Below are 27,181 nucleotides of genomic sequence, written 5' to 3'. Positions count from 1 at the left end.
CCAAAATGTTGAACTATCCCTTTGAGTTCAATTTCATATTTCATAGAGAAACCTAGAACACAGATGAATATTCCTGCTTATTCATGCTTTCTCTGCACTTGTCACCATTCATCTCTGTTACTCCAGTTATTAACAGTCGTCTTGTGTTGCAGCTGCAGCTGGAAACACTTTTCTACATGAGTGAACCACCGACGTCGTCGTTGTGGAGCAGCTGAGCTCTGAGCCGACTGGTGACAACACAACAAACTAAAACAAAACCTTTCTTGTTGTGTTTCTGGACCGTTGCAGATTTATTTATCTGCATAATTAACTGGATAACTCGTTACAGATAAACATGAAGGACAAACACTTTCATGCTCCATCACATCTGTCCATCATCAACACATCGTTTCAGAGATGCTTTCAATTCGCAGTAAAACTTCTTCAGCTTGTGTGTAATGGAAAAAACAAAAACAAATAGTGCAACAATTACATCACATTTCTGTTGTGTGAGGTTTTATTTATTAGCACATGAGTTTTCTCAATTAACTCTAATGCTCACAAACACACACAACTCCATGTAACATCGTTTTTTTTGCACATGCTCGCAACTGATCCAGAGCCGCCCAGGCAGCGGTTAGAGGAACAGGTAGAAAAGAAGCGGCTTACAGCATCCCTACGAGTACAGAGAAGATCACGATGCAGATCGCTGCTCACAACAACTATGACACAACTCATGGTGCGCACAGACCAGCTGTTAAAAAAAAAAAAAACCTAGAGAAACAAGCTCGCTCAGGATTTGCCAAAGCAGAGTTTTTTATGTCTGTTATAGAGAATGCAAAAGGAAATAGTGAATCAATTTGGGAAAATATTAATAAATGTGGTGTCTGAACCACGGATGATTATATTTTTTACATTCAGTTTTAACTTTTCCTTCCTAGATCATTGTGCTACTCAGCAAAAATCTACTTTGATTTATGTCTAACGGATGAACGTGCAATAACCTCACCTCTGCTCCTCCCAAATGCAGCACTGGCACTTTATTATTCAAGCACTTTGTAAACTCTGTAGACCCCGGTCGGTCCATACTTCAACTTACCACAACTGCACTGACACTTTATCACTGGGAACTTTCTAAATAGTGTACACTAGTAGTAGACGACTAGTAGTTCAGTTTTTATATCATCTCTTGTCTGATTCTTCTCTGCTGTCTTGATTAGAGCTGCAACAATAATCTATTATTAAATTAATTGTCAACTATTTTTGATAATCGAATAATCAGTTTGAGTAGTTTTTTAAGATAAAAAGTCCAAATTCTCTGATTTCAGCTTCTTAAATGTGAATATTTCTGGTTTCTTCGATTTTTTTAAGACAATAAACTGAGTCTCTCTTTGGTTTGTGGACAAAACAAGACATTTGAGGGGGTCGCCTTGTGGTTTGGGAAACACTGATTGATATTTTTCAACATTTTTTGAACAATTAATCGTTTAAATTAACAGATCAATAATGAAAATAATCGTTAGTTGCAGCCCTAGTCTTGTTGTTAATGTTTTAACTTTCTGAACGTCTCTTCTTTAAAAACATCAGCCTGCTGAAGGACAACAACAGTGTGAGGCTACAATCTGGCGTATTTACATTCAAAGGTCCATAAATATGCATTTGTCCCTTCTTTTCTAAATAAAAACAATTGAAATCGAACTGATAACGATGACGGTGGTGGCGGAGAGCACGAGCAGAGGAAGAACTCACCTAGTTGTTGCAGTGTGGTGGCCTTCACCTGTGCAGGAAGATTCTCCGTCTGCAGCAGAGTCTCATACGCTTCTTTAGCCGCTCTGTGTTTCTTCTGCAGCCGCAACGAGACACAGAGAGAAACAGAGAGAGGTGGTGTCAGACAGACAGACTGAGGGTCAGTGTGTGTTTTATGGTTCAATCTGAACAGACACAAAGAGTCTAAAGAGTCTGAAGAAACTCCTCACACTCGTAATGACCACACCGACACACACACACACACGGGGGAGGGTCAATGTGGGAGAGGACGGGCCAGACTCAACACGTCTGGAAGCTTTAAGTGTGTCTGCACTTTAGGTAAGACTCTGTGTGTGTGTGTGTGTGTGTGTGTGTGTGTGTGTGTGTGTGTGTGTGTGGCTCAGGATTTTAGGGAAACCTGAGCTGGCTGGTCTGAGGTGAGCCTGATGTTTGTTTTAACTTGGCGACCTTATTGACCTTGAGTCTGAACCGGTACGACGATAGGAAGGTGCGTGTGTGTGTGTGTGTGTTTCCTTATCAGCAACGTCTTCTCATGAGAAACCAACCCCCATCTCTACACACACACACACACACACACACACACTCCCTCAAGCTACAAACTCCAATAAGTGTGTTTGGGTGCAGACACACACACACACAGTCTGGTGGTGGACTTCCTGTCTGCACACAATAAAGACACCTCTGGTCAAACTCTGACACTTGGGTCACATAAAGGAGAGGAGCTCTGAGTGGCTCCTTCCTGCTCACATTGATCTTTATCATACAGCCGGACCTGAACCGGACCTGAGCCGGACAACATTAAACACCCATATCTGAACTAACTCCATGATTGACTATAAGCTACTTATATTAAGATTATTAAACCCTAGTGTTTTAACTTAAATTAAAACTAGCGACCCGGTTTTTTCAGTTCTGATACTGATACCACTGTTTAATTAATAAACTGCACACCAGGGTTCCCCAATTAGTTTAATGTTCTTCTATACACCAACAATAAACACATAAAAAATAAAAATAAACTAAAAGCATCCTGGCAGGCTAACACCTTTTTACATCTGTGACTCAAGTAAGAAGCATTTTAATTTTCAGCACCCACATAAGACAATGAGGGAGCAGTAGTTCATAGGTCCTCATTTATCCGATATCCGATCCAGTTAATTAGTCAATATCGGGGCCGATATCCGATATATCCAATCCTAATATGAGATCGGTGCATCCCTAAACACTGGTAACAGGTGAAACTATCACATCTAATACATGCTGTTTAATATATATATGTTATATGAATATAAATACACAAGGTGTATGTAGACTGGTGTGTCAGCTGTCAGTCAGGTGGGTGATGTCACAGCCCTGTGCAGTATCGTGTCCTTAGAAACCACAGTGTTGTTGCTATGGTGATCTGTTGTTAGGTACAATTCACTGTCAAAGCTCCTTGTTTTCTTCCTCTTCTAGTTTTCCATCTCCTCTCTCTCTCTCTCAGCTTCTCTCTGGAGCTCTAGTAACAACAGGTCGGTGTCAGCCAATCAGAAGAGAGGAGGAGGAGGAGGAGGCTCTGAGTCTCTCTTCTGATTGGCTGACTGGTTTCTGTGAGTGATGCCATAAAAACAGAGCAGATTTCAGAATAAAACACTCAGATAAACCAAATCCTACAAAGTGTTGGTTGGATGGTGGGCGGGGCTTTGGGTGACTGCTTTGTTGTGACATCACAAAGTGACAGGAAGTCCTGACGGCTGGTTTTAAGGCTCAGTTTCTGAATACAGGCTGTGTGCATTTCTCTGTGGACTGAGGCTTTGATACTTTCACAGTATTAATATAGAACCTAAAGCTGCTCTATAATCACACTACACATGGACATCTACCTTTATACTGTATGGAGCTTTAACACAAACATCTACCTTTATACTGTATGGAGCTTTAATACAAACATCTACCTTTATACTGTATGGAGCTTTAACACAAACATCTACCTTTATACCGTATGGAGCTTTAACACAAACATCTACCTTTATACTGTATGGAGCTTTTAAAGTGAAACCAACTTCTGCTTGGTCACAGATCAGCAGTTAAAACGACACCAGAGCAGCAGAAGTGAAGTATGTGATGCAGAAACATTTATCTAAGCAGCTCCAGTAATTCCCTCTCTGACAGGTGGACGTAGTAACATCACACACCAGCGCTTCATGTACCGCTCATTCTTAACAAAGCTATTATTAGTCTGTGACATGAAAAAACCAAACACAGCTTGAAAACATGGACTGACCATTAGTCAACCAGAAAATAAAAACATATCAGCACTGGGGGAGTCAAAGCAGAAAACACACATGTGCAGAACATTAAGCCTTTATGAATGATGTCAAGTCTTTGTACTCTGAAGTGTTAAATTCATTAAAAACCCAAGCAGAGCTGAACATGTTTTAAGGAATATATTACTACAGAAACACACACACATACAGTCCCAGCTCATGCATGACAGTGTGAATTCAACACACATCATGTTTCTTGGTTACGTGCTGCTGACCGCTTTTATTTCCTCCGACATTTGACCACAAGCCCTAGAAAGACACCGTGAGAACTAAGAGAGGAACGCCCTTTCTGCTCCGCTGGTAAATAACAAAAAGTGTGAAGTGTGAAGCCTTGTCAGACTCAGATAAGAAGTCTAATGCTGTGTCTCCATTTGAATACTTCCATACTTAAACTAAACTAATTTGAATATGTAAGTGCGTCTCAATTCACAAGCAAAAAGAAGAAAAAGAAAGAAAGAAATGAAAAAAAAAAAAAGACAAGTAAGGTGTTCATTATCACTAATAGGTAGCCTAAGCAGAAGCAGGAAGTAACGTCGCCATGGGAACTCAATTCGGAAAAAATCTCCATGTAATGAATGGGAGTCAAAATGTTATTCCGTGATCCGATTGAATTGTGTCGTGAGGAAAATATCTGACCTCTACCTGTTTAAAACATTGTGTTTCATGCTGAGGAATCAGCAGTTTGTTGTAAAACTATTATAAAATAAAATTCAGAAAATCCATCACCAGAAAGACTCCAGGTGGCGTAGGTGAGGTCACACACAAAATAAATTCTTCCATTGCCGTTTTACGACAAACTGCAGTTTTTTTTTGCATGAAACGCTATGTTTTAACTTAATTACTAAATTTGGACTCCCAGATTTTTTCTGAGTTGAGGTCCCATGGCGAGCTTCTCTTCCGCTTCTGCTTCTGCTTCGGGCTCTCTATTGAAATAACAAACAAAACGTGCTGGTAGATATGTTGTTGACGGTCGATAACGGTCCAAAAAAGAAAAAGAAAACATTGGCAACCGTTGCTATCGTTACTTCCGGTAAGTGTGCAACAGCAGTATTCGATATCAGACGACACTAACCGTCGAAATGTGTACTACATGACATTGTACTCATGGAGGTATTTGAATTGAAACGCAGCATAAGTCTCCACCTCCAGATCTGTACACTACTACTACTACTAATTTAATCAGTTTGTTTCTATGTTTATTCCTCTCTCTCATTCTCTCTCCCAGAAGTCTGATTTAAAGATGTGCAGTCTATGGCTCTAATTTATGAAATAATCTCTTAAATGCTAAGAAATTATGAAAAATGTATCATAAAACAGCACAAATATGTATCGAAATCCTTAGCAGGGTCTGAAAAAGTCAAGTAGAGCTCTGGTAGCTGATGTCATGATGCGATAAATCATTTTTTCAGGACAACTTTTAAGCTTTTCCAGGACAATGGACTTGTTTTTCTCATTTTCTCTGTGTTTTTCATGACTGGACCGGTGCTCCGTGACACTGTGAGACTGACCGACGGTGAGCGCTTTGGGACGCTGATCGTTGAAAACAGCAGTGATATGTGTTTTCACGTCAGAGTCTCCAAACCAGAAACATATGGAATAACATTGAAAAAAAAAAAAAGAGAGAGAGAGAGAGACCTGCCGTGCCTTGTAAAAAAAAAAAAAACAACAACAACAGAAAACTGACAGCGAGTGAGTGTCACGACTTCCTGTATCTGGGCCTTCAAATTAAAAGCTCTATAGCCTTTCGTATACAGTTCAGTCCTATTGATTTTATCTTAATTTTGACAAGACACAGCTCCAAATGTCCCCCCCCCCCCCCCCCCCCCCCCCCCACCCCCCGACCAATCGACGGCCAGCTAATGATTTTTTTGGTCGACCAGTGGTTGGCCGACTATTTGGGGGCAGCGCTAAATAAATGGGTCAGTTTTTCTCATACTGTTGCTGACTATTGTTCTCTGAGTAATATCACTTGACAAAGCTTTTTCTAACATTCATTCATTCATTCATTTCTTTATTTCAGACCCAAGGGGATCCATAAGACAGATTAAGAGTAAAAAATATTCAAGGCTGCAATATCGGTATCGTATCGGCAGTGAAAAAGTGGTATCGGGACAGCCCTACTACTACTACTACTACTACTACTACTACAATAACAACAACAGCAGAATGAGTCTGGTCTGGTCTACAACACTGAAGCAGCAGCAGAGTTATAGTGGTAATAAATCACTTCTTACCTGGATCTCATACAAATGAGCGATGTGAAACTGAACTGTGGGAGAGGAAGAAAGAAAGAAAGAAAGAATAATTAGTTTACCATCTATATTACACACTCAGTCACCCTGTGGACCTGTATGTGTGTGTGTGTGTGTGTGTACAGATTGCAAACAGTATGGAGCACAGATGGGAGGGGGTGAGGGACATGTAATCTGAAATCACAGGGTGTACGTGCAATGTGCATGCAAGCATCTCTCTCTCTCTCTCTCTCTCTCTCTCTGCTGTCTCCTAGGCAACCCCCAGTCTTGGGCAGAGTCAGCAGGGAAAATGGCAGCAGAGAGGGAAAAAAAAAAAAAACACTGCTCGGTAGAAATATTCCTCCTGTGCCCTTTCAATATGTGCAGCAAAGCGCTCTCTGTCACTGGCAAGCTGCTGCATCCAGGCTAATACTGCATCACAACACACACAGTAACACACAGTAACATACACACACACACATCACTGTTGTAATAGTAGTAGCTAGCAACACTACTTACTTTCAGCTTTGGACAAAGTGCAGAGATTGGAGTCGATCAAAGCCAGCTGAAAATGCTGCAGAGAGAAAAAACAAGAAAAAACAAGAAGAAGCATTTTATTATAAAGGGAGAAACACACAATGCATTTAATATTTAATAGAATAAAAAATAGAAATCACGAACTCTGGACAGAAAGTAACTGGATCGGTTTTAAGTCTTGATTGCTCTTGAAAGAAAACTGGGCAGAATGTGTGTGTGTGTATGTGTTTGAGTGTGTGTGAATCTGCTCCGTCCCATCTGCGTTCATAAAACAAAACCACACACAAAAAAAAAAAAAACCCAGAGCGAGCTGCTGCAGATCCACGGCGAACCATGAATGAACCTCAGTGACCGTAACATGAGAGGAGGAGGAGGAGGAGGAGGAGGAGGAGGGTGGGAATGAACTGAGGATATTCTTGTCTCTGGATCTCACACACACACACACACACACACCCCTCCTCCTCCTCCTCCTCCTCTTCCTCCTCCAACCAGACGACTAAATCACCCCAGAAACAAAAAGCAGTGACACTGATCTCCAGCAGCTTCCTGTCCCGTCCTGCAGAGGCGTGGCTCACTACCAACACCTACATCCATCCCATCATCATTAGGGGTGTGCCAAAAAATCGCAATTCTCATTTAATACGATTCAGAATCGATATAAAATGTCCCAAAATCCATTTTAAAATATAAAACAATGAAACAAATTCTAAGGAAAATCCATTTCCTTAGAATTTAAAAAGGCAGCATGTTTAACTGCACTATTTAAAAATAAATAAATAAAGAGGCACTTAATTTTTTAACTTAAGCGATATGTGATATTGCTTTTATACAACAGTTTCAACAATTCCATCTAAGCATGGATAAATGTTTAAAACTCAATAAATGTGAAAAAGACACTTTAGTCATTCTGTCTTGCAAAGCAGACTGGAGTAGATCATGAGGATCCTTTAACACCGACAGACTGAAGCAGAAATCATTAGGAATCAAATCCTTTTGAATCGAAAATCCATTTTGAATCGAATCGTAGCCACAAAAACCAGAATCGAATCGTGAGATAGTAAAAGATTCCCATCCCAACTGCAGAGATTAGACTACACAGCCCTCCTTTGACTCCAACCACTACTTTGCCTTCATGCATTTATTAAAGCAGTGAGTTTTGCAGCTGCTTCAAGGTGACAGGTGCAACACTACTGAAGCTGCTGCACCCTGACCTGCACACACACGCACACACGCAGGTTTGAGAGAGTGAGTTCAGTCTTATGTGGGTCAGTGAAGCAGCTCGGAGCTCCAGAGATCCTCCTGAAACCAGGTACCGAGCAACACGAGGAGGAAACGGAGCGAAGGAGGAGGAGAAACGGAGAAAAGACTGGATCCTTTAAGAACATCAATAAATAAATGAATGAATATAAAAAAGGCACAAATGTCTTAAAGGGGCTGTGGTACAGAGATACGAACACACACAGAGTCAATATCAGACAGATAACAATCAAGAAGCAACCGGCTGCTGCTGCTGCACGCTGCTTCACCCAAGGCCACACACACACACAGACACACACACACACACACACACACGCACACACACACACACACACACACGCTCTCTCATGGTGGCCAGATGTCCTGACGTAGTGAAACAGCAGCGTTACCTAGACGGCCGGCCGGCGGACCTCACTCCTCCTCCTCCTCCTGCAGCAGCAGCTCCTCTGCATCTTCCTTCTTTCTTTCCTTCCTTCCTCTCGCTCTCTTCTCTTCTCTTCTCTTCCTCCGTCTCCTCTCCCTTCTTTCTCTTCTCCTCTACTCTCTTCTCTTTCACACTTGCTCTAGCAGCAGGCAGATAATGCAGCAGGATTGTCAGCTTGGCATTCCACCTCCCTCCCCATGTCTCGCCTTCCTCTCCCTTCCTCTCTCTCTCTCTCTCCGTTTCTCTCTCTCTGTGTGTCTCTCTCTCTCTCCCCCCTCCTTGCTTCCTTCCTTCCTTCCCCCTCTTCTCTTCTATCCTGGTGTCACTGATTACTATTCAGCAGACGGCTGCAGTGGAGAGTGCAGAGAGATGACACACAATACCTCAAAGCTGGAACAGGCACACACACATAGACACACACACACACAGTCACATACACCTCCTCTCCCTGTCGTCTCACCCCCTCCCTCCCTCCCTCCCTCCCTCCCTCCCTCTATCTCACCTCCTTTCTCAGCTCTCTCTCTCTCTAAATCCTCTCAGACGGCCAGCTCATCACCTCTCAGTGCATGAACACACACTCTCGCCCTCTGATTGGCTGAAATCAGCAGCTGCTAATGGAGAGAAGTTAATATAATAACGAGAAGATGTTCTCCCCTCCATCACCTGACGCCTCCTCTTCTTCCTCCTCTTCTTCCTCCCTCAAGCATTTTATAACAATTTCCTGTTTGTCTCTTTCTATTTCCCTTCTCCCTCTTCTCTTCTCTTCTCTCGCTCTCCTACCTTTATTCAATCTCTGCTCCTCTAAACGTGCGCCCACCCCTCCCTGTAGATAACTGGAGCAGCGTGCATGTGTGTAGATGTGTGTGTGTGTGTGTTTCACTCTGGAAATGAGCCAGGACTACAGAGGGAGGGGAGCATCTAAGACGGAGTGAGGACGTGCAGCACGTGCAGTCTGACTCTGCACAGCTCGGTGGTGTTTCCACCTCCAGCATCAACACACACACACACACACACACAGATGTGCATCATCTCCTACACAAACACTGCATTTAATTAAACCACAGACAGAGCAGGACCCGTCATAAACACTGTTTATGGAGCTGGTCATGTTCTCAGAGCATCAGAGCAGCCGTAATGTCAATGATAATAATAATAAGAAGAAGAGATACAGTATATAAATAAGCAAGAGTAGTTCCACTTGCAACAAAGCCTTTATGTCAGTCTCTACAGAAAAACGCAATTATCTAATCACATCATTCAACGCATAATCAAATTTTTTTTCAAAGATGCTGCACTTTTGCTGCATACAGTAAATGGCAATTTCCAGACAAAATGCACAAAATGTGCAAAGCACGGATGATTTCCAGCATTTCTGTTGCATTAAAGCCACATAAATCGTCACAGAAGAGTTGAAAAATGTCGCATGTTTACTTCACACAGGAGGGAGCAGCCATCAACGTAACGGCGTGAAACGTTTTAGATAAAAACTGAGAACAGGGCGTTAAAGGGAATCACACTTTTTTCCAGCGCCTACCAATTTTGCAAGTTCACGCAATTTCATCACATAAAAGGTGCAGAGAGAAATCCACAAAATATTCCATCACATTTTTTTTAGGAAAACCCGCCGCAATCACAAAAAAAACCTCTGTGTTAAGTCTCAGGCCTCATCCACACGGAAACACAGCTTCACCCAAAACGGTGTTTGTCTTTTTCTTTTTGAAAAAGTTTCCCGTAAACACGTTGTCGCCGTTTCAAGAAATATCTGCGTAAACACACTCTAAACGACTCTTAAAGGTATAGTATGTAGGAATTCCCCCCCATCTAGCGGTGCGGTTGCATATCTGAGCGTATTCTTGATGTTGCATTCACGTGAAATCGGGCATATGTCAGGCAGACAACAGACGCTGCCACTCAACGTAAAAAATGGCGATGCAACATGGCCGCCTTGGTTCGGCGCGTCGCCCACTTATGTATTTGTAACGACTTGTAACGACTCATTCTAAGGAACCAGAAAGCTTTCATTTGTATGCGGCTGTGATTCCACTTCAGTGAAATACGGATTTATGAAAGACAGATTTGATTTTTGCTAATAAAAAGCCAAATAAGTTGCACACTGGGGCTTTAACGCTGTTTAGAAAACTAGACCTGTCTCCAAAGAATACAGTTTTCACCTGCATCCGTGTGGACGACGGGCTCTAAACCTAAAACCAGCCTCCATCGTTATTTACTCCTGCATTAAAATGCATGATGCCGGCCCGAGTGACAGAACGTCTGGAGCAGGACAAAGCACCGGGATCAGATAGCGGTCTGTCCCTGAAGGGAACCAAGACTCTGAGAACAATAGATCCATAGGTCTGCAGCCAGCCAGTCAGTCAGTCAGTCACAGGTGTCAGGAGACAGAGCAGCTCTGAGTTCTGCAGCTCAGACGGACGGGACAGACAGACGGACGATCCACCGGCCTTTTGTTGATGGCTCGACTCAAAAATGTCTCGTTATTAGGGATGTCACGATTACAGATTTTCTTGGTACGATTATTGTCAGAGAAATAATCACGGTATTACGATTATGATGATTATTATGCAATAATCAATTTCTTTTAAACACTATGAATGTGTAAAATCAAATATAGCCAAAATATACTTACATAACTGATTGTTTAAACAAAATATATGTATTAATATAGGACCAATTATTAATCCCCCATGGGAAATGTTTCAAATCTATACTTTAATCTTTTTTTTAATTATAAATGACACGGTTACATTTAAACTCCTACCAATTCAGTGTTATGTACTGTACATAGGTACATACGTACATACGTACATGTAAATTTACCAGTATCTGTGCATTTACCTTTACTTTGCCGACATGGTTCTGACATATTATCTTTTTTGGAAAATGACGGTATTTAGGAATTTTTACGATTAATTAATTGTGGCTTTTAATACCACGATTAATTGTGAAAACAAGTAATTGTGACATCCCTACTTGTTATTGTTATTTTATCTGTTTTTCAACCTGGTTTTGTGCATTTCCTGTAAGAAAAGCTGCTACAGGAATAAAGTTTATTCCTATTATTATGTCATTGTTACCGATGAACTCTCTCTCATTATTTCCTACATCATAATGTGACGTCTTCAGCTGTGTGTCCAGCTGTGTTTCTGTCCTACTGGACCTGAACCAAAGCAAACACTGTGACCCAGAACCAGGGCTGCAGCATATGGAAAACACATCATATTATGACCATATCGGTCGATAATGACACTGTTATTCCAGTCTGAAAGGTCAGTTTGGTCCAAATAACAATGCACGACAAGATGACACACGTTACTCGGACATCGGATGGTGCTCTTGGCCGTATTGTGGTTTCTATTACTTTACGATTAATCAATGCTATAACTAACTGAACCCAGAACCGTTTCCCTCCATCTCTCCATGACGGCTTTAGATTATTATTTTGTTTGTACCTTTAAGCTCGACTCGTAGTCTGTGTTGACTTTAAACATGAGTCCCAGCCTCAGATGAATCTCTTTAGCTCTTGAGAAGCCGGGGTCGATGTAGAGCACCTCCTGGAACGCCTTGATTGCCCTGGAGGGAGAAAAACAAACAAACACAAACACAAACACAACAACAGGAAGTTCAATGCAAATATCAATAGAAACAAACCCTGTTACAATAATCTCATTCAACTGCAGCTGGTTTTTAAATGACTTTTTACAAACAGAGCAGAGTGATGATGTGGTGGCGACGAGCACAGGTGTGACTGTTCCTGCATCAGATCAGATCAGAGATGTTTCTGAAGACTTGAAAAGCTTTCAAGCCAAATGATGTTTGTGGTTACTATGGCAACAGGTGCAAACACAGCTTCAATAGGGGGAAAAAACACACACAACAAGAGCACATTGAACAGAACGAGGCTCAGAGCAGCAGAGTGAGTGGACGATGGACGAAGGACGAAGCTGCTGCATCTCAGGGACTGGACTCAAAATGACACGTTTACACAGAGATGGTTACTGGGTTTAAACACTGTATCATTGGGTTCATCACTGACACTTTTTAAAGACAGATCATCGGTTTGGCTCATTAATTCAAGGTAGCAACCATCCACTTTGTGCATTTACTGATTAAAACATGCACTTTACAACAGTGTGATTGTAAAAACAGCTTGCCTTGCCCCGACAATTAAAAGGAGAATTTTGGTAATTTTCTAAATAACGCTCTGCAGCTCTAGGTCCCGAGTGCTGCCGTAGGAAAAGACCCGAGAAAAATATGTGCAGCCCGGACCCAGACCGAGCTCTCCTCCTGCTAGCTGAGCCAAAATGATGAACTATCCCTTTAAACAGCGAAGTAATGGGGGCAGAACTTTAAAACCGTGACTTTGGCCTCTATGATGCTCAAAATACACCAGTGGATGTTGCAAAGCATGTGTAGTGATATTTCGAGCATTATAGAGGCCAAAGTCAAAGTTCTGCCCCATTACTTCACTGTTTAAAGGGATAGTTCATCATTTTGGCAAATTGCCCCATTCCCATAATCCCTATAGTCATAGCAATAGGTTTGTTACCTATGATTGTCGGTGCAAGCTATTTTTAGAACGGCGGAGCAGAGCCGCGAGCTGCTCAGAGCTACGCTACGGAGGCTCATGGGATTTCTTGGTTTCCCTCATCAAACTCATCAAATACACAATCCAACAACTCCACAACGCTCTGGTGGACAAGTTGTGACCTGCACATTCACCACGCTATGAGATAATAACACAACGTTACCAGACAGAGTTGTTTTAGAGGGAAATACAGAGACTGATTGATGAAAAACTGTCCCTGAAGGCAACGCACATCAGCGGTTTTGCATGAATTTACCTACCGACTATAGGGATTATGGCAACGGGCCAATTCGCCAAAACGTTGAACTATCCCTTTAATGAGGCAGGATTCAGGATCTCTGTGTCATTTGTTAGCAGCTAGCATTAGCTTCCTCCTTCGACTCCAAATCCCTGAGGTCTTGATTCAGAGCTTTTGAAGATAATAAGCTTTTAACAAAACTAATTCTGACGAGCTTAGAAGTTTAACTGGAAGATCTGACATCCCGTTCCCTTGACGACCAGCTGTCCGTCACCCACACACTGAGACGAACCAGCTCCCTCTCTCTGTTATAACCCAGTCTGACACAAAGTGGTGTTTGTGTTTTAATAAAACCGCGGCTGCTCCATTATAAACACACAGAAGCCAAGAGGGATGACTACACTACAGCTGACTCAGAGCGTGTGTGTGTGTGTGTGTGTGTGGGTGAGAAAATAAAGTCACCAAATGATTTCACCTCTTACAGCTCGTTAAACAGTTAATAACGTCTGTCACGGCCTAATTAAAGCGCCCGCTCTGGCGACCCCGGACGCCTCGGAAGCAAAACGTGGAGGAAGGAGAAAAATGAGCAGTGACGTTTCAGCAAAAGAGCAAATTTGTCTTCAATTTGTTGAAGCTAATGATCCAATCTGTGTGTGTTTAAGTGTGTGTGTGAGGATATTTAGAGCTGGTGGCTGCACTTCATCTGCTGCCGCCGCCGTCTTCGGATCGTTCTGCAGAACATGTTCAGGGATGATGTCACAAAACGACCACGAGCGCCCGACACATCACAGAGACCGTTTGAAACCCATGACCTCTAATAAAACCAATCTGCTTTGTGGAGGAACTACAGGTCACAGTTTATGACCTGTAACTGGAAGTACAAACTTGAGCGACCACTTTAAAGAGGAACTATGCAGGATTTTTACCGTAAAGGGACAGTTCAACATTTAGTCAGATCCTCCTTTCACCATGATCCCTATAGTCATAGCAATAGGTTCATTACCTTTAAAGGACAATTCCAGGCGAATTCAACTCGGGCGTGTATGTTCCTATCATTTTAGGTCTAAAAGAAGGAATCTGAAGATTTTCAGTTTAATCGCTCCTGTTTTGTGGTAGTTGCGTCTGTCCGCGCATCGCCACGGCAGCAATGAATGGGAGTGGATGTAAGTTCCGCTGTTTAGGCTGTTTCCAGCCCTCAAAGCCGCAATTTTTTTCCACAGACAGCTTCAGATGGCGACTCAAACATGCACCGAGAAGTTTATTTACTTCAAGCAAGCCGACATGTTTGTAAAACTAGATCTAATTCAAAGTCTCCCGGAGTCTCGCGCGAGACCCAGTTGCCGTGCGCGGTGTGTTCAGGTGCAGTGGGAAAAGCTACTGTTTGTGTCATAAACACAGGAATATCAACTCTTTACTTGCTTCAAGTAAAAAACAACTTCTCGGCGCATCTTTGAGTAGCCACCTGACGCTATCTGTGGAAAAAAATGTACACTTGAAGCAAGTAAAGAGTTGATATTCCTGTGTTTATGACACAAGCAGTAGCTCCCACTGCGCCTGAACACACCGCGCACGGCAACTGGGTCTCGCGCGAGACTCCGGGAGACTTTGAATTAGATCGACTTTTACAAACATGTCGGCTTGCTTGAAGTAAATAAACTTCTCGGTGCATGTTTGAGTCGCCATCTGACGCTGTCTGTGGCTTTGAGGGCTGGAAACAGCCTAAGCAGCGGAACTTACATCCACTCCCATTCATCGCTGCCGTGGCGATGCGGGGACAGACACAACTACCGCAAAACAGGAGCGATTAAACTGAAAATCTTCAGATTCCTTCTTTTAGACCTAAAATGATAGGAACATACACGCCCGAGTTGAATTCGCCTGGAATTGTCCTTTATCGGTGCATGTTGTTTTTAGATTGGCGGGGCAGAGACGTGAGCTGCTCAGTGAACATCAAACTCATCAAATACACAATCCAACAACTCCACAACGCTCTGGTGGACAAGTTGTGACCTGCACATTCACCACACTATGAGATAATCATGTAACATTATGAGATGGAGTTGTTTTAGAAGTAAATGCATTCCAGACACGGCTGCTCGGCGGAGGGATTTCAAAAGCGCAAGTAGTTCTGAGTATTTGCTTCGTGTGCCGTAACGTTACATATAGTGCTGACCCAAAAAAATCGAAGCTTCGAAGCTTCGTTCGTTGCCATGGAAAATCGATCATGAAGTCCGTGATCGATTGTTTTTTTTTTCTTCCTTTTTTTCCTTTTTGACACCGGTTCTCATCGGCACTTGTTACATTACAATGAATAGGCTACTTGGCATCCTGGAAACCTGCCTGATTTTGGAGATATGCAGTGTTTGTTTGCCACCACTTTAACTATTTCCACTACAAACACGCACCTGAACCTGGAGACTACTGACATTATGTTCCTGGGTATTTTTGTTTTTCCCCTTTTTCCTCTGATCTTCCGTGTGTTTGTGTGTTTTTTTTTTCCACGACTGGAAACCTAATGAACTGATTTCCAGGTTTTCCAGGATGCAGAAAGGAACACAACACCTCCTCTTCCTCCTCCTCCTCCTCCTCCGGACTAAAACACTGTGCTCCCGTCCTTCACAACATTAAAGAGGCACACACAGAGCAAAATTAACTCTAAAACAAACACAACTTTTCCAATTGAACTCACTCTCTGTGTAGCTATGACAACAATGGCAACTGCATGTCAGCATGAAGCCTCTCCCTCTCTCTCTGCTGCATGAACCAGCACAGCTCTGAGCTCACTGCTGACTGGGAGCCACACACACACACACACACACACACACACACACACACACACACACACACACACACACACACACACACACACAACACACACACACACACACACACACACACACACACACACACACACACACACACACACACACACACACACACACACACACACACACACACACACACACACACACACACACACACACACACACACACACACACACACCACACACACACACACACACACACACACACACACACACACACACACACACACAGCGGACTGAACTCATTGCCCCCTCTCCCTCCTCATTTATCCGGCCCCTCCTCCCCCTCCTCCCTCTCCGGCTCCGTTCACAGTGAAAACTTGCAGCTCTTCTGCAGAACAGGTTGTGACAGACGGCGTATAAGGCCGACAACTGCACCGCTGAACGACGAGTCTCTGCTGTGGGAAAAGGCACCGGCAAGAACCTGCACTGTTTTATTTTTTTATTCTTTTATTTTTGCATTGGTCAAATAACACAGTTTGGCTCTGTGATGTTGCACGTCGTTAGTGGCGCAGAAAATAATCCTTTCAAAGATGCATCGAGATTTTTTTAATGGGACGATTCTGAATCGATGCAGTTATGTCACATCATCGATTTTTAAATTCAAATAGTTCATTCAAGTTTGATTCTGTTGCTCACACACAGAGACAGTGATTTATTCTATTTTAAAGCACAATGCCAAGATTTATGTTGTATTTTTGGGAAATTAACAAGTGCACCTTTAAGTGGACGTAGATCGCCGTTTTCTTTTTCTTTGTGTGTTCAGGCTCCAAGGAAGCTGCTGTCTTGTGGAAATTTGAAGTAGATAAAAAAGTTATGATATTTATCTGACTATTTATGTTAATTAATTAAAAAGCCCTGTGTGGCAACATACTGTAGAAAATTGAGGATGTGGATGTGATGCATCGAAATGTATCGAGATGCATCGTATAATCGAATCGTAGAATTGTCGGTAGGGGTGTGACGATACACTCAGCTCACGAGACGAGACGAGATTTTAAGAAAACTACAATGACAAAATATATGACTGGACCAACAGACTTTTATTTAACTGAGTTGCATTTTGAAATGTTTTATTATGACTCTTTACCTGCATGATGTAAGCATGAGCTTTTAATAAACTTCTTCTTCCACAAACTGAAACTAAAACTAATATTTATTATCAAGTGCAAACAATATTATGTGCAGTGTTTCCTCTAGGATTTTTTTTAAGTAGTCTCGCTAGACAGATTTTTAACGCGAAGAGAAATATCGTCGAGTTTAATCTCGTGAGATCTCGTCACACCCCTAATTGTCGGTGAATTGTAGTTGAATTGAATCATGCAGCCAGTGAGGATGTACACCACTATTGCATGAAGTGAGATCGATTATATTGCGTAAATAATTTTTTTTTCAGGTCTATGTGGATTTTGTGAGGCCACGAACAGAACTGGATCGTTGGACCGTCAGCGCCACCGCCGCTGCTGCTTCAGCGCTGTGAAGTAACGCTCACAGTTTGACAGCTCAGCATTCCTCTGGGCCCTCGGCTCAGGGTGACGTAATCCATCCTCCAGAGCCCAGCATGACACACACACACACACACATACACACACACCTCCCCCTCTCCTCCCCCTCATCCTCCTCCTCTCCTCTCTCTGTCACATTTCCCAGGCCTCGGAGATGGAGGTGGAGGTGGTGGGCTGACATGCAAACTTGGCAGAGGAACAAAATCCTGGAATCCCTCAAGGCCGCGGAGGAAGAGGAGGAGGAGGAGGAGGAGGAGGAGGAGGAGGAGGAGGAGGAGGAGGAGGAGGAAGAGGAAGAGGAGGAAGCAGTGCATCATGTACAGAGACTCAGGTGTGAACTGCGTGATGCACCTGAGTCTCCTGGGATCGAACCAGCGGTCAGAGGAACGAGACCTGGACCCTGACCTGTGAACCTGTGAAACTGAGCTCATGCAGCAACTTCAGCTCTGATCCGCCTCAAACAGCCGCAAACACAACAACAACACGACAAAACAAGGAGCCAATCAGAGAAGAGAGACGTCAATCAGAGCCAATCAGACACACGTTACGTACGACGGCTACGACCACATTGATACTGTCTTCAGACAGTTGAAGTGTTTAAACCACAACAACAACAACTCTTCAAGACAAACCAGACACATTTACTGATGAGGACGATCTCATGGCCCCATGAAATAATTAGGGCTGACCCAAAAAGATCGAAGCTTCGAAGCTTCGTTCGTTGCCATGGTAATCGATCATGAAGTCCGTGATCGACTTTTTTTTCTCCTTTCCTTTTTTTCCTTTTTTGACACTGGTTCTGGAAACCTGCCTGATTTTGGAGATATCCAGTGTTTGTTTGCCATTACTTTCATTATTTCCGCTACGATCGCCTACCCCCCCGGCCGTCGAAGCTCCGATTTTGATCGATTTTATGTCCGCGAATATTCGATTATCAAAATATGATAATCGAGACAGCCCTAGAAATAATCTTTATTTACTTTTATTTTGAAATGCCAACTGTACTTCCTCCTGTCACATGTGATTGAAACGATGGGATTATTATTATCATTATAATAATATTACATATCTGTGTATTAATGTAATAATTGTTTTTTAATAAGATGCTGTTTGGAGTTATTTTTGATAAAAGGAGGAGAAGAAAAAGAAAAAGAAGAAAGAGGAGGAGAATGTGTTTCCTAAAGTCTCTCCGTCTGTTTTAGACCGGCGTCTGAAACTCTGAAGTCGTGTGGACGCTGGCATGAACGAAGCAAAAGTGATTTATTCTAAAACCAAAAACGTACTAAAATGTTTTTATTAGAGGCTGTAAATTCACTGGCAGTCATTCAAAAAGAAGGAGGAGGAGGAGGAGGAGGAGGAGGAGGAGAAACTCCTGCCAGTTTCAGAGACTCAGCACTAATGGACTCAACGACCAGTCAAAGGTCTTCGCAGCATTAAGACACAAACAGACTCAGGTCGTGCAGCAGTTGGAGAAACGTTAAAATAAACGTTGTGGTTTTAAAATCTTCAAAGCGCTCGGCTCAGACCTCAGACCTGTTTTGTTGTGGTCGCTCACTGGAGGGACTAAAACCATGTTGTATAGGCTGAAAGGAGGAGGAGGAAGAGGAGGGTAATGACACAGCAGCTGCTACAGCTTCACATGAAGGAACGTCGTGTTTTCTATCAGCAGAGTTCAGCTGAGGACACGTCAGCATGTGCAGTGTTTACTATAAGATCTGCTCTTATCAGACACAAGGAGCAAAGCCACACTCAAAACACACTCAACCGTTCTTGTGCAATGTGATGTCAAAGCTCCTCACTGCAATAGATCCCACAAATAATAAGTAGATCCACAGGAAACTCAGATTCACGCTGCATGGACACAAGTTGTGTTTCCCTAGAAATGCACAAAACCTAAATATCACGATAAAAAACAGGTCATGGAAACAAAAAACCTCTCAAATATCGGCAAAACATTTTTACGCTCTTATGAAGTCGTTTTTTCCAGATGTGTCGATATCAAAGTGTATCGCGAAAGTGTTATGGAAACATTTCTTTCGCATTTACACGTCGCTCTAGATCTGATCCCGTTGGTAGGGCTGGGTATCAGAGTATCAATCACAGTTGATAAATCACTAAATGCAACATGTTTTGATTGTCCATCTTCCTTAAAATTGAGTCTTAGGAGTCGTGGTTTTATAAGAAGTTTGGGATGTCGTTGTTAAATGTCTGTTCTTCATTCTCAACCGGATTATTCTAATAAAGGTCCGTAACTCAGGCGGTGTCACACAGTAACACGTCCCTGTGAACAACCAAATAATAGTTCCTTCTGTTACAGTCATGAGACAATTAGGCAGAATTATGGCTCATTCGCAAAAAACATCTTTTGATGGAAACACCTGCAAATAGCAATTGTACTTTTTGGAAATTTTTAGAAATATCGCTTTTATTGTGAAACCCTGTGATGGAAACCCAGCTAGTGACAGGTCATAAAGAAAGCTCAACGTGTTTAAACCAACAGTCAAACTACAGAATAACCAACGACACCGCACCATGACGGCCGACCAACGCTCCCAGCTATGGGCTAACACACACTCTCACAATATAAAAGCAAGATGTCAGAAGTCGTAGTTCAGAGCTGTGTTTAACCGAGGCGTTTCCACGTCGACCACAAAAATGACAATCATCATGAAACCAGAAGACGACACGGTGCATGTGATGTGTTGGAGGAGACACTTACCACTGAAATGCGTTGTGATGGAAGTAAACCATGCCGAGGCCGTATAAAAAGGCAGCATTCTGGGGAGAAAAGGGTTAAAACTGGTTAGAAACAGAAACATACAGTAACACGATCATCAACAGAAGCTAAAGGCTGAAACACTGATGACACCGTGTTTATAATACGTGTTGTAAAGTTGTATTTGTTGATCTTTCCATTGATTTACAACACTGAGTTCCCTTTGATTAAGAATAACTTTATTAATCCCTGAAGGGAAATTCATCCGTCTGGAAGCTCATCTACTCTTTGCAGAAATATTAAAAAGCCTGATGTCTGCAGATACAAAGGATCTTCTTTATCTCTCTCCGTCCTGCAGCGAACATGTGCAAAATACAAATAAATGACATAATTACATATAATTATGTTAAAAAACAATGACACTGATGTGGAAATTAACTCTTAAAACGCCACAGATACATGAGTTACTGTTGTAAACTCGCTGTAGTGTGGGAGAACAACAGTGAGGCCGATGCAGCCAGGCAACGAACGGTATATTGATCTTTAACATAACAAAACAAAGACACGAGGCTGATCAATAGACATGCATCAGAATCACATTACGCTCCAGTGAAGACTGAGAAGGAGCTGAGACTACACCTCGATCAATCGCTGCATCCTTTCCAATCAACACACACACACACACTCACAAAAAGGGTGGATAAAAACAACTTGTGAATGAAGAGAAACTTTCCCTCCACAGTTTCCGTCCAGAGCAGAGCAACGACGACGAGTCAGTCACATCACACGACTCTCTGGACAGAAATCGATGGATTTCCATCACCGACGTGTCAACGTGTCATATTCTTTCCTGCTCTAAAAGTCGAGGACGTTTTTACATCACCACGGCTACCAGGTAGACGTCTGCCTTCCTTCCTCGCACCATCATCATCACACACACACACACACACACACACACAGACACACACACACCCCACTGTGGAGATGTGTCACACCGAGGAGCCTGGAGCTGTCAGGTCCGATCACGCTCAGGCTCTCAGCACCTCTGCCTAATGGGCTTTCCAAACAGTGAAACACCAAACCAAACAGGCCCATTCATCCACACTGACAGGACGGGGGAGTGGGGGTGGGGAGGAGGGGGACGGGCGGCTGCTGCTGCTGCTGCTGGACGCCATCACATCACAGCTGATTGGACAATTTAACACCAGACCGTGGGTTAGGGACGGTGGGCGAGCAGCTAAACCGAGGAGGAGAACACGTCGTCTGGAAATTATAATAAACAGGGATGCAAACGGGTCAGGACCAAAAAAGAGAGGAATTTCCCGGGGGGGGGGTAGCTCACCATTAACAAATGATTACATTACAATATCACGGAAAAGTCAATTTCCAGTAGTTCAACCCCAACCAAGTATTGAGTGCATATAGATGGACAGTTTTCAGAAGGCCAATATTTCTATATTAAAAATGCTTAAAAAAAAAAATTCCTTTGCAATATTTCCATTTTGGAGATACTGATTTTTAGGTCTTCACTGAATGTTAGTCATAATTATTACTATTAAAATAAACTGAATAAATAAAGACATGGGATGTTTCATTCAGTGTGTAATGGACATATAGGCCTATATAATGTGTTAGTTTCACTTTTTGAACTGAACACGTTCTACATCGCGGAGGCGACGTCTTTCCACTTAGGGCTTCCTTCACCTCTGAAACGGGGCAGATCTCCGTGGAAACACCTGCCAGACACAGCAACGTACGTAGGGAACCGTGCATGTCCGCGGCGCACAGCTCCACCACGCACGGGGGGGAAAAAACGGCATCGCCGTCGCACCGACTGCACGCGGATACGCGCCGCTTTAATGAGCGTGCATGTCGCGCGTCTACATTGGAGGTCGGCTGTTATCAGTAAAATCAGAGACCATGAATGAGTTCGCCTCAGTTTCACGTGATTGTCACTGTCAGCCTGTTAGTACAACATTTTACTGACCCCAGCTGAGACCCCCCCCCCTTCCAAAAACAAAAACTCTTCGGATCTGAACGATTCACACAAGTCACCTAATTGGTCATGAAAAAAGCGAGTTTCGCTTTTCGGCGCGCTGTTTGCATCCATGAATAAAATACTGTTTCATTCATTCAACAGGAGAAGATCTCGTCCTCGTAACAAATAACAGTCTGCAACTAAAACTGTTGGAACGACTGACGCAGCATCAGAGGAGTTTAAGGTTTGGACTCTTCCTCTCTTCCTCTTCTTCTAACAACAGGTCGGTGTCAGCCAATCAGAAGAGAGGAGGAGGGCAAGGCAAGGCAATTTAATAGCCCGTTTTTACAAACAGTTTGTCTCAAAGGGCTTTACATGGCATCACAACAACATCCTCTGTCCTTAGACCCTCACATCGACTGAGGAAAAACTCCATGGAAAACCCTTTTAACAGGGAAAAATCTGAGAAACCTCAGGGTGAGCAACAGAGGAGGGATCCCTCACCCAGGACGGACAGACGTGCAATAGATGTTGTTACAGACAAGAAAACAGTTTATAGTTTATGACATAGAATGTGGGAAACATGGAAAGGAAGGAGGCTCTCTTCTGATTGGCTGACTGTTTTCCTGAGTGATCCAACAAAAAACAGAGCAGATTTCAGAATAAAACACTCAGAGAAACCAAATCCTGTGAAGTTGTTGGATGGCGGTTCCAGGTGGTGGTGGTGGACACGGTTTGGGTGACAGCTTTGTTGTGACATCACAAAGTCACAGGAAGTCCTAACGGCTGGTTTTAAAGAGGAACTCTGCAGGATTTTTAGTTTAACTATGCTACATTTTTACCTTAATTTAACAGCTTTGGAGTCATTTTGATGGTTAAACCAGTGACTAGTAACTAGTTCCAGGGAGAATGGAGCGTCTCTTGGCTGAAAACCAACCTTGTAAGATCAGAGCCTCCGACCCGGTGTCCCAGCTCTCGTCTCCATGGCGACACCGCCACACAAACGTAACGCGCCCCGTAACCCGTAATCTCTTGTTGATGACAGATAAGACTACACAGATATACACATGGTAACATGGTAGATGATAAATAACCTTATCCACCGCTCCATGGATTGATTTCTCACCGGCTTCGTTGAAAACAAATGCACATGGAGGAGAGGAGGGTTAGAGACACAGCAGAAAGGCGACTGGACTTAGCAGTCTATTTTTATGGGTCTCAAATTGTGAAAACAAAGTTTTCTATTGCTATTTGTAAATAAAAATGTTATACAAGTTATTCCGCAAGTCTACAACGTGAAGTTTCTTGTGGCTCTTTCTTGTTATTTTAAATTAAAAAAGATTGCGGGGTAATTTCAACACTGTACATTTAGTGCGATATAGCGCATTTAGCGTTTATTAACGTTCCAGCGCAACATGTCCATGTGCACGTACGTGTGTATGTGTGCGCCCATGTGCCAGAGAGAGACCGAGTCCAGCAGGAGGATCTAAGCGTTGCCCTAAAACTACAGAGCCGACCATGTCAATAAAGTCTCAGCTTCAGCGAAGAAAATATCACTTCACTTTTTCTGCAACACGTCTTTTAGAGCTTTGCTGCTTTTTAAATGTGTGTTTGAACTTTGTGCTGGAGTGTGAAGAGGTTACCTAATTACAGAGACCAGGCAATGGCACAAAAAAAACCCCCCAAAAACGTTGTCTAAGATAACATCAGTCTTCCGTGTTCGCTTCATGTCACGCGCTGTGGCAGATAGGTCTAATAAAATCTTTGTGGCAATCAGTCAGGCTGTCAAGACTTTCAGAGGACATACGTATATTTTGAGGCGAGACAAAATGTGCAATAAGTGACTGATAGCAATTCAGAAAGCAAAAAAAAAAAGCTTCGGCATCAACACATCAGCAATATTCATGTTTTGCAGATGTAGATGTAGCACTGACAGTTCTGTTTATGAGAAAATCTCCAAACAAGACAAAGATGAGTCTGGGGATTTTGTTTAACCAGTTGCATTATGACTTTTGCACCATATCATGTTAGTTATTCTATGTCTGTCCTCACCTGTCTGTTCAATAACATCACTGTGTAAATGACATGTAACCAAACCATTTGTTGTGCTTTCACGTTTCCTACAAAACTTCCCAACACAACGAGAACCTGGATTAATCAAACGGCTAAAACTGGGGGAAAACCCAGCTGGATCCCCATTAGACTGTGACCACAGTCTGAAAGATCAACAATCAACTGTCAGACAAGCTGTTACAACCAGAAGTTGCTGCTCTGCATTAACATATTTCACAATTTCTCTAGATCTGCATCACTGACCTGTACAGTACTTCCACATGTTGCATGGAAATCTAACACACACACAACAAACTGTCAACATTAAGCATTGCAGCTCAAACTTGTCTACTAAAGCACTGCCCTAATTGTAAAAGTTGATACAACCATAGAGGGATGTATTTGTAAAGTATGATACATTTAAAGGCATTAAAACTGTGCAATTGAAAACCTTTTCCATGCAACTGAATGAGAAAGTGCAACCAGTGTAAACAGTAGGTCTGGAGCCATGCTTTCTTTGTTTGGCTCTACAGATCAACACAATGGGTGTGTGAAATCAAACAACTCTAGGGTTACAGTGGCGAGTTTCAGTTTCAGAGTGTCTGAGGACGTCTGACATTCATACTGGCGGAAGACGGCATCACAAAGTCTTCGGTAAGTCGGACAAAGTGGGCGACGCAGCGGAATGCAGATCCTGTTTCATTCGCTGAAGACTAGACGTAAAAATCAAAACTTCCCGAAATAAAAAGTAAGAAGTCAAGTAAGAGCGAGAATCATCTGAGAGGAAACCAACGGCTGAACAGTCTCTGTGTTTGACGGAGCAAACAACACGTACAACCGTTTACAAGGTCAGAAAATAGAGATGGATCAAAAGGTGCCACGTTAGAGGAATTAGTGCTGGTTGTGTTACATGTGTGTAGTGTTTCACTCACCTTCCAGTAGTCCGACTGTAAACTGAAGTACCTCTGGTATGCAGATAATGCTGTTGAAACGGACACAAGAATCAAAGAAGGAGAGGGAGACAGAGAAGGAGTGAATGTTAATGACAATGTTTAAACCTCAACAAGTTCAATTCAGCTGTTTTTTGTAATATGTAATATCCTCCAGGTAGAAACTGTCATGTATGGACAGAAAAGGTAAAGACTTATCTTAGAGAAAACAACACTCAGTGGATTGAGATGCAGATTTGGGTGGAGGAGGGAGGAAGAGAGAGACGATATAACAGGCAGGAAGATTCAAACACTGGGCCTCTCACCTTTCTGATAGTCCTCCAGCAGAAGGTTGTAGTGACCCAGCTGACAGAAAACATCAGGGTCCACCTTCCCCTCCGCTTTCAGGATGAGGGCGTCGTAGCAGCTAACGGCCTGGAAGAAGGAACAACAACAATGGTGTAGAGTTAGAAGGAGTGGTGCTGCACAGCTGCAAGTTATAAAACCTCTATATAAATGTGTGTGTGTATATAGGGTATAAAAAAAGCCAGTATAATTATAACTTGACCTTAGTGCTCAGGCCAGTAGTTGAGGTTTATTAGGTGGTGATCAGACACCGCTGACTGATGCGCCACAGACGCCGTGTGTTTTTTCAAAGGCTGCTTTGCATAGTACCAGCTGTAGGCCCAAATATGGACTTGTCATTCAGTATTTAAACAACGGCTAAACAAATGACTCTCGATCAGCTCATACAGCAGCCACAGAGACAATGACTGTATGTGTGTATATGTGCAATAAAACAATTATGTTGGCTGCAATTTTATTATAGAAAAAATATTTAAATTACTACTAATCTGGTTGACCGTTACAGACACAAAAAATAAAATAAAATGAGCTATAACTGTCTAAAATGACTGGATATAAAACAAAGGACTGGGTGAAATGAAACTGGTCTGAAGTGACTTCCAGTAACAAACACATCTAGTGCCATTCTGTCTGTTTTTACTTCACATTCCTGCAGAGTTCATTCTGGTGTTACCGAGACCTTTTTGTCAGCGTGTGCCGTTAAGGATGTCAGTCACGTTTGTGTTAGTAACGTGGTGGGTGATGCAATCAGCTGGAGTATTTTTTTTACAAAGGAAGATAAATGTCTTTCCCACACATGTGAAACTGTAAACACTGCCACCACGTTCAGTTGTGCGGTTATAGTGAGTCAACGGCGTTCATTCATGAAGTGGAAATCTGTCTTGAAGGAGCAGCTTGTATTTGCATCGTTGTTTTGAGGAACTTGCAGGTGGATGAAGCTGGTAGAAAGACCATTTAAATAACATAGTAAACCTACTAATGACTGTTCACTTGCAGCTTTGTTGCAAACATTTTGATACAGGACTCTAGCTCTTCCTGAGCAGAACTCTGGACAAACCCACCGTGTATTTTTTTGGTAAATGTGCTAAAGAGCTAATTCTGCTAGCAATCTGAAGTGACAATGACGTTATGGTTCGATACAACGGGGGAAAAGGCCATCTATTCTAATCAGACAGTAGTGCAACCTACAGTTTGTACATGCTCAAATTAATAGTTTAGCAATATTGGAGAAATAAGTGTTGTTGTGATTGTGAATAACACAACAACTTAACCTCACACTTCTCAGCTACAGTTTCCTCACATCCACATTAAACACATGCACAGAACCACCATGCATTATCAGACACATTTTGGCAGTGTTAGCCTACTGCTATGCTGCTCTTCTACTTATGCATGTGTGTGTGTGCCACAGAGGTTAGCTAAGGACTGAGACTGTGATTCAGCAAACAATGCACGTACACATGCATTC

General features: G+C 42.6%; 1 protein-coding gene across 1 annotated transcript in view; it reads right to left on the bottom strand.

Moving 5' to 3' along the window:
• Positions 1-27,181, bottom strand: part of kdm6a (lysine (K)-specific demethylase 6A) — a 73,565-nt gene that overhangs the window by 43,200 nt on the left and 3,184 nt on the right. The window contains exons 3-9 of the mRNA XM_085766069.1: positions 25,674-25,782; positions 25,351-25,400; positions 20,392-20,450; positions 11,969-12,089; positions 6,803-6,857; positions 6,287-6,321; positions 1,729-1,822 (exon numbers count right to left, since the gene is read on the bottom strand). Coding sequence (XP_085622195.1) covers positions 1,729-1,822; positions 6,287-6,321; positions 6,803-6,857; positions 11,969-12,089; positions 20,392-20,450; positions 25,351-25,400; positions 25,674-25,782 — 523 coding nt within the window. The remainder of the gene's footprint in view (positions 1-1,728; positions 1,823-6,286; positions 6,322-6,802; positions 6,858-11,968; positions 12,090-20,391; positions 20,451-25,350; positions 25,401-25,673; positions 25,783-27,181) is intronic.

The sequence above is a fragment of the Trachurus japonicus genome, chromosome 21 (assembly GCF_045865225.1).
Source record: "Trachurus japonicus isolate A0001 chromosome 21, Traja_1.0".
Lineage (NCBI taxonomy): Eukaryota > Metazoa > Chordata > Actinopteri > Carangiformes > Carangidae > Trachurus > Trachurus japonicus.
Note: the sequence above shows the minus strand (reverse complement) of the source record. Positions and strands in the feature narration are given on the sequence as shown.